Raw genomic sequence first — 16,506 nt, 5'->3', positions numbered from 1 at the left:
TTCTTCCTAGGTGGTGAAATCCTGGATGCAGAAATGTCTGAGGACACTGACCGCGACCTAATGCCTGCGCTCGACAGCATATCTTACAGAGTACAGAATCAAGCAGGATCTGAAAACTCGCTGCTGGACGATGATGATGACGATTACTTTCTGAACTCGGCGGATCTTGCAGGCATACCTGTTGTTGGGAGTGACAATGAAGATGATCAAAATTTCGCTCCAAAAGACACTCTTCCTTCCTCAATTCATGCTGAAGACCATTTGGAAGAGGGCAGAGTTACAGAACATGAACTGGACAGTGAAAAAGAAATTCATATTCAAAATGCAATCCAAAAAGATCTTTCTTCTCCATACGAAAAGGGCCCTGTATTTAAATCACTTCGAAAAGATTTTAGCATAACGAGAGATAATGGCAAAGAGGCTTTTTCCACAAAGGACAAAAATAGAGGACATTTTCAAGAACGCGAAAAACGGTTGGAAAAAGTCCCTAAAGATACGGATTCTAGATTGAAAAGCAGTTTTCTTGACAAAGCAGGTAACTTCACATCGTAGACCTGGCTACCCAGGAAAGAGGAAGCAAAAAAGTAGATAGAAATTAGCGATAGAACTAGTTGCTGAACATCTCCTCTTGGCAAAGATAATATGCCTAGTTATGTGTAGGGAAGCATTTTATTAAGAACCCTAAAATATAGTAAATTCTCTATTAGAACTGGGGCTCTCGTCCTCCGTAGCTCGTGTCAAAGCCTCACCATATCCTTTATGGTGGTGTTTTGCTAAACCAGGCCAGGTAACGCTTGAAACTTCCTTATGTTTTTCTGGCACTTTTTTGTAGACCTTGTAATTTCTTAAAAGAAAAGATGATGAAGTTGAGTTTAAGCTGGTGATCAAGAAAGATTTCTTTAGAGCAGAGCACCAGTACTTCAGTTAGTATGTATACTTAAAGCTCTATGCATTTCAGAGTGGCATCAGGGAAAGGATTACAAGAAATTTATTAGTGTCTGCGGGAAGACAGCCAGGGAGTAACCTGAGATCCGCTTTTCCTGGGAGGCAGCTCTCCTTTTTCCTCAGATTCTTGTTTCTTGGACTTTGTCCAGCCTACACAGAGGGAAACAAAGATGCCCATAATCCGTTTCTCATTTGAGGGAGCCTGAAAGACACCCGGTAGTCTTGCTGCCCACATAAGTTTTTTGATTTCCCAAACTCTGATAGTTACAGGAGAACAATAAATGAGTTAGAAGAAGTAACTAGGCTAGAACATGGGATTTAATTTTATTTGGAATACTGGAGAGATGGAGGGAAGGATAGATAGTGAGAAGCTCCTCTCTGTTTATTGAAATTCACAGCTTACACAGCTTCTAATTTAAATATTAGAATTGTGTGTGTCATGACAGCATCTTAAATTCAGTGCTTCCACTTTCCACAGGTGATAGAGAAGCAATACAGAGGCTTTTAAAATAAAAAGCTGTTAAAGATGTTATACTCGGGTGGAAATAAAGTACAGAATATTTCTGTGCAAAAGGTATATTTCAGAAAATTGCACACACCTACAATCATAAGACTGTGGCTGAAAGCTGTGCAACCTCAAAGACAACAATCAGTAACTGGAACAGCCATACTAAATGCTAATAATCTTTCTGTTTAGTAACACATCCAGTAATTATCAATATACTAAAAAGATAATATGCTAAAAAGAAGCAACTTCTGTGATTGGTAAGTTATTGTTCCCTGAGAGGAGAAGAAGAGGCAAAAGATCAGAACAGCAAAGAAAAGAATGGAATTTGTTGCTTGGAAAAAATATATTTTCTGATGTAAATGTAGAAACATGGTAGAATTCAGAACTCATTGGGATGTAGGAAGTTCCAAGTGAACAATTTTGCTTCAGAGTTTTTCAGCCACTTTGCTGGAATAGGAAAATAATGAGCCTGCAGAATAATAAAGTTGTCAGCTCTCTTTGAGCCTTGCCTTCTTGTTTGCAGAGAAGGGAAAGGGTGTTGTTTAATACTCTGAGGTGCTGACAGACTATGGGGTTGGGGATTAGTATGAGACTCTAGATAGTTTTAAAGGAAATTCTTTGGAATCTGTATTCATTTATATTTAATGTATATGTTTTCCTCAGTTCATAATCAAGTAGAAGAAACATTACGGACGCAGTTAGCGCCACAAACTCCAGAAACTAACTTCAGGGTAAGCTATAGATCTTTCAAACACTTTTGCAAGTGTAGCAATATACTTGGAATAATTCGAAATACTTATTTTATATTTGAGTGTAAATCTGAGTATCAAGAAAACTGATCTTCTGACTCTTAGACATCTTTGCTACTTAAACAGTCTGCATATAATTTTGTAAAAATTTGCTGACCCTCTCTTTGGATTGACGATTCGTTTGATAACCACTTCCATACTCAGCATGGTCTGACAGTGACTGGTGAGCCGAATCTAGACCTGGATGCATCCATCTGACCTGCTGCCTTTTCTTCCAGATGAGACAGGGAACAGCTGTATCAACAAGAGACTCTGTCCAAACAACCGAGTGCCCCTGACAACCAACCTAGAGAGCTGGGTGGCTTCTGCTTTGTCCAGAGGAGTGAAAAAGATTGGGGGTGGGTGGCAAAGGGTGCTGCCCTTTATTTCTCCCACCTTCCAGTAGCAGGACCCATTTCTCTTGGTCTGCAACAGAAACTCCCCCTTGGCAGCAGCCCAACTCTTTATGGCAGATGCAGGAGGGTGAATTCTTTTTCATATTATTGTTTCAGGAGTCTAGCTACCTATTTTCTAGTAAGGAATCTATTGGACAAGAGCTGGGGAATTCCTTTGCACCAAATATTAGAATTAAGGAGGAGCCTTTGGATGACGAATATGATAAAGCTATGGCCCCACAGCAGGGACTATTAGACAAAATTAAAGATGAACCTGATAATTCTGAGGTAAGTTTCCCATTGCATTTCTCATTTTGGTCTGACAAATGACCGCATAAGCTGGACAGAAATTCAGCATTTTATTTGGTTTGTTGCCCGAAATTTAACTTGAAGAATATAGTTTAGTAGAAGGATTTTTTCCCTCTTAAACTACCGTGAAACCCCAAACCCCAACTTTTTGATATCATGTTATCATGTCACTGAAAATGTTATGCTTTTCAGTTAGAAACAAAACAGACTTCTCTGAAAGTCTCATTATTGAATCTGTGGCAATATAGACACTTTAGTTCAACTCATTCTTTTTAGAAAATTAATTCATGCATTGCTGACTATTTTTTGAGATGTCCCAGTTAAGAGCTGTGTGGTTTGGAAAGGACTGTTCCTCTTCCTTCCTTCCTAAAGGTTATCTTTGCAAACATAGTGGTTAGTTATTTGTTTGGTTTTAAAATTAATACATGCAATCCTTACCAAAATATTTAAATACATGCGGGTCAGTGAAGGAAATTTAAGCATTTAAATTTAAACATGGCTTTCTCATTTGAGACTGATATTTTTTATGGTGAAGAAGGTAAGAGTCCAATGATTCAAAGTGGAGAAAGACTGACCTGTTGGATTGGATGGTGCTGGGGCAAGGTTCCTTGAGTTCTAACCTTCCTGTGCCACTGGTTTGCTTTGTGATCCTGAGGAAATCATTTCTGTTTCAGTTCCTGTCTCCTCCCTCCTAATATTTGGTTTTCATGCCTAAATTGCAAGATACTGTAAATTTTTGGCACAGTGTGAGCTGTAGTGCTGAACTGTTCGATTTGGTCATATGAATAGAGGTGATTTGTCTGTCCTACCCTTGGGCTTTCCAAGTGAAGAGTACAGTCTTAAGCTAAGTGTTTAGAGTCTCTTTCTACTCAGTTAAAAGCATGTAAAGCCTCACAAAGCTCATTCATCCCGCTTGCCTTGACGCTGAAGCTTTGAAATTCTCATTCAGGCATTAGTTTTTATAGTACCATTCTATGTATTTTGGTATTATTTTCTTTTTTGGGCCAGTCTTCTCTCCCACCACCGCCAACTGAAAAAAAAAGAGTAAACTAAGTATTCAAAACCATTCAGATTTCATTGCCCTTCTAATTTGTTCAGTGTCATGAGGTTGTTTTTATTTTTCCTTAAATATGTATAATGTCAAATGGTATATAGGTGAGTTAAATCTGTTTATTCTTTTGTCCTCCAAGATGGCATCGGGTATGTGGATTTGTGTGGAGTGCAATGCAGTATGTCTGTGATTATCAAAGATCATATCAGTGATAAAAGTGAAGACCTGGGGAGCTTAAATCAAATACCTTATTGTTCAAAATACTCATTCCTTTGAGTAAAATCCTGTAATTGTCACCTCTCCCTTATACTGGAAAAGTGTGAGAGCTGAGGAAGGTTCATTTTAGTTTTGCTTTAATTAGTATTTTGTTTTGGTTTTCATGTATTTCTCGCTATAACCTGTAGTTGGAGCTGGAGCTTCTTGGCTTCCAGCACTTCCAGCATTTTCATAACTGTGAAACTACACTTGGCAGCTCCTGGTTGATGTCAGGATTCGGTTCTATTTCTGTTCCTGGTATTGACTAGGATACAGTCTTTAAATTGCAGTACTAAAAAAACACAGTGCTTTAAACCCCAGTATCATGGCATACCCATGCACAGCTTAAAACTGTCTTACTGGAGATTTGAATGCTTCAATCTGATAGTTTACTTGGTGAACAAGTACCATTGACTGTCCTTCTGGGAAACCTCTCAAGAAATAATTTGGTTGTCTTAGTACAGAAACTTGCAATTTTCCCAAATGAGTAACAGAATGTTCAATGTCAGCAGGTATTATCTGGAGATGAGGCTGTATTTTAAGAGATGGCTTAGGCTGAGGGAGCATTCACTGCCACTGAAAAGTGGGAATTTACTTTTGTCTGGGGATGCTGAGTTGACTTACCTTGCAGTCACAGCAGCTGCTCATTTACTGCACTCATAGTATGACACCATACCCTGACTGTTCTCAAATAGCTGCAAGTAGGTTAAGTCTTGCCAGCTCTGCAGTTCCAAGAGATTATTGGGTTTGACCTATTAAGATGTAAATATGGGCTGTTAGAAGCTACTTCATGGTTCAGATTTCTGGAGAAAGCACGAGCAGGAAGTGCAGTGTCAAAGTATGAATAGCTGCTGTGAGCAAGCCAGTGATTTATAGTACGTCAGCTATTCCACAAGCAACTGTCTGTAGGGAGGTCCTTGCCGTGTGGTCAGTGCAAGGCCTTTCCCTCTCGCTGAGGCCAGGCTAAGCGAGGACTGGTGGAGTCTCCCTGTAGCGATGCCAGCTTCTCACAGCTGCTTCGAGGAACTAGCCCGGCCAAGCAAACCAACAAACCGACTGCAATAAAAGCAAAGGGATTTTGGCTGACTCGGCTCCATCAACCAGTTCAGCATCAAGGCCCAGAACAAGTCTCGGGGCAGAACCATGGATGTCCCATTTTATAACTTGTTAACCTGCCATGAAGCTTCACCTTAGGCTCCTCCAAGGTACTTAAGTTAATGAAGTACAGAGTACTTCTAGGTCTTAGGCTCTATCTTGTTGTTACTGTCCATAAATTTGAAAATAAACTTTTTTCACCGAGTAAGGATAAAGCCTGCAAACAGTAAAGCACTTCTGGATGGAAGGTTCTTTGTAAATAGAAGGCAGGGATTTTTTTTTTTTAAGTTTTGCCTACAACAAATTCAAAAGAGTATGGAGTGCAGCTGGAAAGGGGACTGCATCGTGCAGGTGCTTTTCCACATGTCACTCTTGGTTGTATGCTGCAAACTTCTGAGCAGGTTGTGTGTGCTACCGCAGCACAGCAACGTCTGCAAGCCTGGTCTGTGGAAAAGACTTAGAAGATTTATTCTTGCTTTCCTGGACCTTAGATTCAGTACAGCATTATGAAAGAATGGAAATCGTGTAACCTGTTATTACATGTATGTATTTGTTCTCCTTTTCCTTTCCCTTTGTTTTAGGAGTACGGCCAACAGCCAAAAACTCAGGAAGGGGAGCTGAAAATCAGTGCTGTATTTTCAGTCAGTGGCAGTCCTCTTGGTAAGGAATAGGCAAGACTAACTTTATTTAAATCTATAAAATATATCACTTTTGCAAATGGTCTTGCAGAGGAGTCTACATTTCATTTGTTATGTGTAAGCCCAGTAGAAGAAAAGAACTAGTTTGGGTTAGAGACAACGAAATTCAGCAATTGTAAAATACTCACATTTTTGAAGCAAAGGAGAATTGATTTTGAAAGGGGTGTTAAAAGCACAGTAGTAATTTCAGCAGTAGTTGATGCCATCTCTTCTGCAGAAAGCCAGTGCAGGACATGTATTTGTAGAGATTTCTTTTGTTTTTTAATGCTCCCTCAGATTCTGACAATCTAAAGCAAGGCATAGGCTTGTGCTTGCCCCCTGCACAACAGTGAATGATTTGCAATATATGTGTAACAGTTACTCAGTGTTTTCTCTTGTTGTTTTTTTTTTTTAGCTCCACAGTTGTCGTCAGGTTTCCAGCCTGCTGCGGCATCCTCTGGCATGAGTAAAATGCTTCCTTCAGTTCCAGCCACACCTGTTGGGGTTTCCTGTTCTGGCTGTAAAAAGATCCTCCAGAAGGGGCAAACTGCATACCAGAGAAAAGGCTCTACTCAGCTCTTCTGCTCCACACTGTGCCTCACTGGATACACTGGTCCAGCTTCTCGCCCACCAGCTTCTACCAAGAAAACCTGCTCAAGCTGCTCAAAGTACGACACTATTTTAACTTGCTCTAGTAATTATTGATATTCAAGCAAATAATGAAAGGTTTCAATTATTTTCTTATACAACATGCTGATTTTCTAATGCTTTTTGTTGAGCTTCCCTGCAAAAGATTCTGGCTAATGCTGTTGTCTGTTGGTTGGTCTGTCTACAAATAATATTTTGAGTACTATTTCATGAATTGGATTTTGCATACACGTAGATTTTCCTGGCAGTAAAAGTTAAAAAAGAACTCAGATACTTCGATCATAAAAAAAAAAACCCTTCAAATTAAATGAATCCACCCTCTTCTAGTAGGAGTGTTTGTTCTGCAACAAAAGAAAGGAGAGCAGGTTGGCATGAAAACATTTATTCTTCACCTCTTTATTTGTTTTTGTATGTTGTTGTTGTTCTTTTTTTCCCCCATAGAGACATTCTAAATCCAAAGGATGTAATCACTGCCCAATTTGACAATACGAATTCCAGTAAAGACTTCTGCAGCCAGTCGTGTCTTTCCACATATGAACTGAAAAGGAAGCCTGTGGTCACTATTCACACTAACAGCCTCTCAACCAAGTGCAGCATGTGCCAGAAAAATGCAGTGGTAAGTGCAAACTCCTTTTTCATCTGAATTTCCTTTAGACCAGGATAACTTGATATCCTAGAGATTGACTATTCCATGTTCTTTCTGTTCTTATTATATGTTCTTTGTATTACTTAGATTAGACATGAAGTGAATTACCAGAATGTTGTCCACAAGCTCTGCAGTGATGCTTGCTTCTCCAAGTTCCGCTCGGCTAATAATTTGACCATGAACTGCTGTGAGAACTGTGGGGGCTACTGTTACAGTGGATCCGGCCAGTGTCACGTGCTTCAAATAGAGGGACAATCAAAGAAGTTCTGCAGTTCAGCGTGTGTTACAGCATACAAGCAGGTATATTTTGACACTTCAAATACTATAAGTATGTTTGATTAGATTTTGAGTATTTGAAGAAATAGATACTGATATATTAGTTGATAACCCTAGTTACTAGCTTGGCCTAAGATTTTCTTTTTCCCATTTGCTACTTAATTTTTGTCCTAACCTATTGCTTTGTTTTCCTTACTGGGGGGAACATTCTGACAGTTGTATTATGATTATTTCCAGATTTTTAATGATTCTTTTAATCTTTAGAAATTTATATTCTGTTTTGTTCTTCTGTGAAAACATGTATTTTTTTAAGGACATGGTAATAAAAGGATAATAAAATGGTAAGGTACAGTATTTCTCAAACTGTTTTCCAAAAGTAAAGGTGAATGCATTTCAGTGGTCATGTAAACACCCATATATAGTAAGGCTATGGAAAAATAGGCTTCTTTCTGTGAATCTCTTAAAAAAATAGTAATTCATAAAGCATGGATTGCAAAACAACTGCATTATAAATAATACATCTGTAACATAAATCCTATTTCAGGTACACTGTCTTTCATTTTATGCATTTTATGTGTTGGCAACTAATTTCCAGGTTAATAAAAAATACCATGTTTCAGATGAATGACCTCTTTAACTGTTTCCACAGAAGTCAGCTAAAATTACACCTTGTGCGCTGTGTAAATCTTTGAGATCTTCAGCTGAGATGATCGAGAGCACAAATAATTTGGGAAAAACGGAACTGTTTTGTTCTGTTAGCTGCTTGTCAGCATATAGAGTTAAAATCGTTGCTTCTGCAGGTAACATGATTCTTTTATTTCTTTAGAAGCATAATGTCATGTATTTTATATCCACAAATTTATCTTGAAAGCAAAGACAGGTTTTGGGAGTGTGGAAAGTGACATTTCTTGTTTTAAAACAATGGCACTGACATGAGAGCATACGGGCTTTCTACTGTAGATTAACTTCACTGTGTCAATTTAGACATTTCAGGTTTTAAATAAAGCTTTTTTTTTTCCCTAGGAAAAAAAGAGTAGAAATCAAAAGGTTTTTTTCCCCTTTTTGCTTTGTATTTTTGTGCATTCACAAACATATAAAAATTTCCAGGATTTTTATATTAATACATTGAATGTTGTATGTTAATACATTGATTGTCCACACACATTCTGTGTGTATCTTGCTTTGTCATTCCAAATTTTGCATATAATTGTATGCAGAGTGCAAAATTGTCTGCAATATCAGTTGTTTTGGGTAAATCACATTTTTCCTCTGTTTCCCTCTCAGGTGTTCAAGTTCAGTGCAACAGCTGTAAAACTTCCACAGTCCCTCAGTATCACTTGTCTATGTCAGATGGGAGCATACGTAATTTTTGCAACTACAATTGTGTAGTAGCCTTTCAGGTATGACATCTATGATTTCAATAATATTTAATACTACAGAATACATAATACAATATATAATAGGTAATGCATAATGTTATAAAATAAGGTCTCTTCCTGAATTTGCTTTCCTGCAGAATTTGTTCAACAAGCCTTCAGGAATGAACTCCTCTGTGGTACCCCTGTCGCAAGGTCAAGTCATTGTCAGCATTCCCTCAGGGGCAACAGTATCGGCCGGTGGCACCACCTCGACTGTGTCCCCCAGCTCCGTGAGCAGCTCAGCTGCAGCTGGTCTACAGAGGCTGGCTGCCCAGTCCCAGCAAGTCACTTTTGCCCGTACTGTTGTGAAACTCAGGTGTCAGCACTGTAACAGATTGTTTGCAACCAAACCAGAACTGTTTGACTACAAGGTAATAAAAAATAGGCCAAGTTTTTCTCAATCAGCAATCCAAGAAATTGTAACTATATTGTATGCAATGGTTTGGGATTTGGTCCTCATTCTTGGTCCTAGAGATGATCCTTTTAATTCCAGGACAAAGCACATTGGTGAAGGCTTTCTGCAGAAAATCACTCTGCTCTGGTTATAAAACTTATTCCCTTGTGCTCCCTGCTAGTGAATTCTAAGGGCATAAATATGCTTTTGAGTTTCTATGAACTGTTTAAGTATTCACATCTAGGAGATGAAAACGAGATTTGCTTAAGTGAAACATTCTTGATATGTTGCAGGGTAAAATGTTTCAGTTTTGTGGGAAGACCTGCTGTGATGAATATAAGAAGAGGAGCAGTATGATGGCAATGTGTGAATACTGCAAAGTTGATAAAATTATCAAGGAGACGGTGCGATTGGCTGGCATGGATAAGACATTCTGTAGTGACGGTAAGAAAGGGCAAAGCTGTGTGTCAGATAAATCAAGGCAGAAGTACCTGACCTTAAAATTTTAGGTGATACTAAAAGAAACGTAGTGTTTACCTAGAATTTTGTTTACCCTTTTCATTTTAATGTTACATTTCAATAAATTATTACAGACATGACTAAGTACAAGAACTAGAAGTGCCAAACAAACATGCATAGTTCTGATGTTGAAGCCTGTTGTTGATACATTACTGTTTTCTCTTCTTTTAGGTTGTAAACTGCTTTATAAACATGACTTGGCTAAACGTTGGGGGACCCACTGTAAAATGTGCAGTTACTGTTTACAGACTTCTCCCAAACTGGTCCAGAATCTCTTTGGGCGGAAGATGGAGGAATTCTGCTCAGAGGAGTGCAAGTCTAAATTTACAGATTTGTTTTACCAGGTAAGGAATATTCTTGCATAATATTCTGTGAAATACAGGCATGCTAGCAAAAGAACCTCTGAGGCTGAGGAGCTGTGTGAACTGCTTGTCGTTGGTACTAACATCCAAAGAAGATATTACATGTGTATGGTAGATGAGTAACTTCCTCTTAAGTTTCGAGTATCACTTTCCAACATAGAGAATATTTAATGTGATTGTTGGAATACAGACACCAAATGTTTTACTGCTTTGTGATACTCTTATTGTTCATATGTGTGTTTAATTTCTCCCTCACTCTTTTTCTAGACAGCAAAGTGTGATAGTTGTAAGAGACAAGGTAAACTCAGTGAGTCCATGAAATGGCAAGGGGAGATCAAGCATTTTTGCAATCTGCTTTGTATTATGATGTTCTGTAATCAACAAAGAGTTTCTGACTCTCCACCTCAGAATAACACAGGTAAAACAGGATGTGAATACTATTGCTTTTGGTGTGCTTGGTAGTGATACAATGGATCATTATACAGTGTTAAAGTATTAATGCTAATATTAGTATATGCTGTAGCCCTTTCATTGCTATTTTCATTGTTATTTTAGCAGATGGAATGGGAAGGAGGGTGGGAATGAGGGAATAGGAACTGTGAGTTTCTGTAGGGAATAAAATGCAAAGGGAAGAAAGGAAGAAAGGCCCACAAAATCAGGAAGAAGGAGTGAAGCAAAGGGAAGAAATAAATAGCACTGATCCTGCAGAGGGGCATGTTCTGCCACTGAGTGATGGTGACTGCAACTGTAAGGTACCCAACGAGCAATAAAGAATATTAGCTAAAAGTTCATAGTATGCACCAGGCCATATACTGCTCTTGAATTTTGTGCGCGTCTCCTGCTTACGCTGATGGGAGATGTTTTCTCTGATTAAGAGTAATAAACAACTTTATGCTTTCAGGCCGTTAATGTAGCACAGGGCATTCCTGGTGTTGTGAGTGCGTTTGGCTGTTAGTAAGGATAGCAGTATGTGTGATGGGCCTGCTGCTTCAGAAGTGTGCCAGCAGCTTCCGCGGAGGCAAGTGTGTAGCACCTCTGAGAAACTGGGCTGCCAGAGTCATGGAATGCCTCAGAACAGTGTTTTTCTTTTGATGAAATGTGGTAATTATGGTGCTTTCAGTTGGAAAGAATCTATGATTTGCTTAATCTGTGAGATTCTTATAAAATTTTTATTAAAAATTGATTTCATTCATTATTTAGAAGGCATAAGCTTGTCAGGATCTTCACTGTCTACATACTACATATGCACAGTAATGAGCACTGTGAGAGGTATCCTTTTCTGTTGTCTCCCAAGTACTGCTGTAATACACATAATGCTACATAGAAAAAGCCCTTTTCATTCTATGATGAACTTCTGAAATATTTCAGTGACTGGAAAACAGCTTAAGCTTGCATATGGAGCCAACATCTATTTAAACTGAAAAGCTACCTGCATTTCCCTCTCATAAGGCACACTTTTTCATTTGGAGATATATCTGGAGAGTGGGAGTCCTGGCTGTTTTGTATTTATATATGTATCTAAATTATCTTGTTGCTCATTTTAGCTTTCTTCTGTTTGTTCTATCCAGCAAACACTTCTATGGCACCAGCTTCCTCATCAGACGCTCCTTCTTTGAGAAAGGATTCAACCCCTGTCATAGCAAATGTGGTGTCCCTTGCAAGCACCCCAGCTGCCCAGCCTACAGTTAATTCCAACAATGTTTTACAGGGTAGGACTGTTAAATATGACTTCTGTATTTTTAAAATTCTTTATCAGGATATTTATATTTGTTCATGGATCTTGTCCACTGGGGACAACAGCCAGTTCTTCATTACTCTCAATATCAGTGCAGATGGTTACTGTTTTTTCCTTCCTTTATCAAGGTATAAATAATGATTTAAATTTATTAACATGCACCAGAGAATGAGGTTTAATGGGAATTCTTTTTCTTGATCTTGGCAAATGATGAGTCTTCATGACAAGATCACAAACTACTTTGTATTGTTTCTCTTCTCAGGTGCAGTCCCTACAGTGACAGCAAAAATAATAGGAGATGTAAGTTTTACAAGAGAGTCTTTTTATCCCTTTTGCCCAAATTGTATCAATAATAAGTAAACCGTCCAAGAATATAGCACAGTTACTTTGTAGCTACTTTTCCTACTTGTGACTGGGATTTAAAATTCATCCAACTTGCAGATGCATTTTTAAAAATAGATAGAAATTGTGTGGTATAAAAGTCTTTTTGTATCCAGTGACAGATCGATTTGATCTTTTAGATAAAGCTCGCTGAATTGCAGCTCTTGAGGTGGCTTTGCACTCTTAACAAGAAAAAAAAAAGCCCATTGTTTGATTAAAATATTTTTTTATGAAGACCAGAAAGCACCAAGGGCATTAGTAAACTGTTTCTCTGGACTTTTAAATTATTGTTTTTATTAGCAAAGGCTATAATACTGCTTTAAATCATGCAATCTCCCCTAATAGAGAACAAATATTAATCTTCATAATATTCGACTACAGCCAACACTGATTCTCCCTCATTTATGTTTTTTAAAACAGGCCAGTACTCAGACAGATGCCCTGAAACTGCCACCATCACAACCACCCAGACTTCTAAAAAACAAAGCGCTGTTGTGCAAGCCAATCACGCAGACTAAGGCCACCTCGTGCAAACCTCATACACAAAACAAAGAATGCCAGACAGGTGTGTATCTAATCTCTGACCCATTTTTATAAAGGTCTTTATTGCAGATGAGACAGTAATGCATGGTTTGTGTAACAGATAATTATTTTTCTTAACATATTTTTTTAAACCTTAACCAGTGTGCAGGGGCCATGCACTCTTTTTAGGAGCTACACCATTTTTGTTTTCTTTTTAATATAACAGAAGAAGAAAAAGAAGTTCAACCTCAAATCGTTGTGGTACCTGTTCCTGTGCCCGTGTTTGTGCCAGTCCCCCTTCACCTCTACACACAGTACACGCCAGTTCCACTCGGAATGCCAGTACCCGTAAGTTATCCTTCAGTTCCCTAGAGAGGTGGTGTGTTGTCTCCAATTTGAACAAGGCACAGACTAGTGTCATTGAGCTTTGTTTCTAGTTCAGCTTAGATTCAGGTGGTATTCAGAGTTGATACTATTTCTTTCCTTATCCATATCATACCTAATTGATCCTCATCACACGCAAAAAAAAAGCGTATAGAGTCATTGCAGATATGAAGCAAGTTGTCTAGTCTGAAGTTATTCTAAATTTTATGTAATCCCAAACTCTACATAAGATTAAAGGGGAGGAATCTCCCTTATGTATTTGCTATTTCACTTCTTCCACAAACAAGTTATAATATTTTCCACGTGTTTCTATAGGTACCAGTTCCCATGCTTTTCCCAACTACACTGGATAATGCTGATAAGATCATCGAAACTATTCAGGATATCAAGGAAAAGATTCCCACAAATCCATTTGAAGCTGATCTCCTTCAGATGGCAGAAATGATTGCAGAAGATGAGGAGAAAGAAAAAACACACTCTCATGGTGGTATGTGATGTTTTTTGAAAAATAAAATTAAGTGAGATAGAGGTCCTTTCTTCATAGAAAATAGGTAGAGCAATATTTGTTGGGCATGATTGGCTGGTTCCCAAGTAAGCATGCCATGTTAAATGGTCCTGTTCTACCACTGTTTATTTTCAACGTTATTTCCAAATCAAAGATGAATTAGTTCTGCATTGCAGATTGTTATTCCCATAACAGCATCACATAGGTAGAAACCTGTTGGTAGTACTCTAGTGGTGAAGAAGATGCATTACCTCTTGGTAGTATTAACAAGCTAATATGTAGTATTTTGGTGTTCAGTTTTTTTTGTCTCAGTTATGTAAGCTGTGAATCATTTGTAGATACAGGATTTCCTTCTTTTTCCTAAGGATCTCAAACATCTGAGCATGAGCTCTTCTTGGATCCCAAGATATTTGAGAAAGGTCAGTTGGATTTTTTTTTTGTAAAAAGGCTTTAATCCTGCTGTCTTTGAAACTCCTATTTTTGTCCTTACCTGTCCTTACCTTTAGCACAACACGTAATTGATCGTTCTCATTACAGACCAAGGTAGCACTTACAGTGGAGATCTAGAATCAGAAGCAGTGTCCACTCCGCACAGCTGGGAGGATGAGTTAAATCACTATGCCTTACGATCAAATACCCTTCCAGATCCAGATCCAGAACTGAAGCAGTTCTCCAAAGGGGAAGTGGAACAGGACCTGGAGGCAGATTTTCCATCAGGTCTGTATAATGTGAAGAAAAATGCATTGTTGCATAAAAGTATGCACAGTTTTCTGAGTAAATATTGTACCAGCAGTCTGTTTATGAAGGAGATGTCTTTTCATTTAGTACAAGACACTTAAAGTTGCAGTAATACACCAGTTTTATTAAAAATGGCTATTTTTAGAGTATGATTTGTTTCTAAAGACAGCCTTCTACAGGACCACTGACAGGGGTAGCAGTCTTGCTCGACTCCTTTGCATTTATAATTTCTATATCCCAAAGTACAATTAATTTCAGTTGTGCAAAATAATAAGTTTACCTGAATAAATACATCCATGTTTACATCCATGTTTAGGGATGCTTTTTACCTCTTCTGAGAATTTTCATTTTTATACAGAAGGTAAATTTATTGCTTAATTATCCATAGGTAAAGCGTTACTTGAATGTATGGATGTGATTGTCAGCTTCAAGATATTCAGTACTATCTAAGTGACACTTCTACTTGGACATGTTAAATCAAATAAACTCTTAATGGTGTTAATTTGACTTTAGACTCATTTGACCCTCTCAGTAAAGGACCGGGTCTACATTCGCGCTCACGAGCAAGACGGAGACATAGAGATGGCTTCCCACAGCCAAAAAGAAGGGTAAGAAAGTATTTTTGGAACATAATATTACTACCTTAAATGGGAGAAACTTACGTGCATGCTTACTCTCAAAAGGAAGAAGTCTTACTCCAGGGTGAAAATAAGAACTCAATTTAACTATGGTATATATTCCTGCTTTCTGTTCTGCTGCTACATAAAATTGTCTTCCCTGCACTCTGCAAGTAGGTAGAACAAGTGTCTTTTTAGTACAGCACATTTAAATAATATAATATCATTTAAAAAGCTCCAAAACAGATTTATTTTTAAAAAGTGTAATAGTCTACAGGGCAAAATCATTTTCTTATGATGTAAGCAGAAAGGAATATATTTCTGTGTGGATTTATCATGAGGAGAATTACTATTGCATCTTTTCCATGAAGCGTGATTAATAATTGTGTATAATAATAAAAAAACATATATATTCATTCAGCTTCTGTCATGAGATAGGCTTTTGTTACCGTAGCGCACTGGTCTTATTGGTCTTACTATCCAAGGTCATGTTCAGTCTCCATAGATGAAGAATTCGTTAAATAAAAACTTTCTTTGGTTTGTGTGTTTTCCTGCAGGGGCGGAAGAAGTCTGTGGTTGCTGTAGAGCCCCGAAGCCTCATGCAGGGATCCTATCCAGGGTGCTCTGTTTCTGGGATGACCCTGAAGTACATGTATGGGGTAAATGCCTGGAAGAATTGGGTCCAATGGAAAAACGCACAGGAGGAACAAGGGGACCTAAAGTTTTCAGGTAAAGTTGTCTGTCTGAAAGACAGACATATTTAATTGAGGAGCACTTGGTGTGAATATGTTATTCAGGTAGGTGTTAGGATTATTCATTATTTAGTGAGGTTGAAAATATACATGAGTAGAGAAAAGATTTTATGGATTTTATGTCTTTTCTTCTTGTGACTAAGAAGAAAAGTGCTTACAGCCAGTTCCAGGAAACTATATCCAAAACCCCAGAAAGGTTCCCCCTTCAGTCCCAAGCAGTCAGTCACTTTATGTGGTGTAGAGCAGCCAAGGCTAGCAGTGTCACTGGAGGTTCTCAGATGGATTGATCCTCTGTTTGCTCTGCTCCCCTCTTTTGAATCCCAGAGCCCTTTGAACTCTTCAGTCCTCCCCTTAAGGAGTCGGATTTGCTGCACTCAACTCATGGCCAGAGCTACTAGGAAATACTCAAGATCTTTCTGTCAGTTAAGATTCCCCTGAGTCCAGCTATAGGGGTGAAGCAGATTTATCAACCCTACACTAGCAGCCTCACATATATGCAACCCTTGCCATGCCACAGTTTTGGAGTCACTGAGCTCCATACCATTTAAATATCCTCGCTTGAAATATATTCTTACTCAATTACAGC

At 38.3% G+C, this 16,506-nt stretch overlaps 1 protein-coding gene across 7 annotated transcripts in view; it reads left to right on the top strand.

Annotated features, from left to right (window-relative positions):
- The window catches only part of LOC104568593 (zinc finger MYM-type protein 4), a 29,857-nt gene that overhangs the window by 8,408 nt on the left and 4,943 nt on the right, over positions 1-16,506 (top strand). For 4 of the 7 annotated variants that reach the window (XM_088531057.1, XM_088531058.1, XM_088531056.1 and 1 more), the window contains 22 exons: positions 11-535; positions 2,117-2,184; positions 2,754-2,924; positions 5,928-6,006; positions 6,439-6,691; positions 7,113-7,287; positions 7,405-7,617; positions 8,243-8,393; positions 8,878-8,993; positions 9,110-9,382; positions 9,699-9,849; positions 10,096-10,268; positions 10,554-10,704; positions 11,855-11,995; positions 12,284-12,321; positions 12,823-12,967; positions 13,151-13,272; positions 13,624-13,795; positions 14,179-14,232; positions 14,351-14,530; positions 15,065-15,159; positions 15,726-15,897. In XM_088531057.1, coding sequence (XP_088387183.1) covers positions 11-535; positions 2,117-2,184; positions 2,754-2,924; positions 5,928-6,006; positions 6,439-6,691; positions 7,113-7,287; positions 7,405-7,617; positions 8,243-8,393; positions 8,878-8,993; positions 9,110-9,382; positions 9,699-9,849; positions 10,096-10,268; positions 10,554-10,704; positions 11,855-11,995; positions 12,284-12,321; positions 12,823-12,967; positions 13,151-13,272; positions 13,624-13,795; positions 14,179-14,232; positions 14,351-14,530; positions 15,065-15,159; positions 15,726-15,897 — 3,618 coding nt within the window. Of the gene's footprint in view, positions 1-10; positions 536-2,116; positions 2,185-2,753; positions 2,925-5,927; positions 6,007-6,438; positions 6,692-7,112; positions 7,288-7,404; positions 7,618-8,242; positions 8,394-8,877; positions 8,994-9,109; positions 9,383-9,698; positions 9,850-10,095; positions 10,269-10,553; positions 10,705-11,854; positions 11,996-12,283; positions 12,322-12,822; positions 12,968-13,150; positions 13,273-13,623; positions 13,796-14,178; positions 14,233-14,350; positions 14,531-15,064; positions 15,160-15,725; positions 15,898-16,506 lie in introns of those variants that run through there. The other 3 variants (XM_010215492.2, XM_010215494.2, XM_088531059.1) reach the window with 3 other exon arrangements.

The sequence above is a fragment of the Tinamus guttatus genome, unplaced genomic scaffold, assembly GCF_059628265.1.
Source record: "Tinamus guttatus ecotype Peru unplaced genomic scaffold, ASM5962826v1 Tinamus_guttatus_pri_ptg000397l, whole genome shotgun sequence".
NCBI lineage: Eukaryota > Metazoa > Chordata > Aves > Tinamiformes > Tinamidae > Tinamus > Tinamus guttatus.
This window is presented reverse-complemented; position numbering and strand designations above follow the sequence as displayed.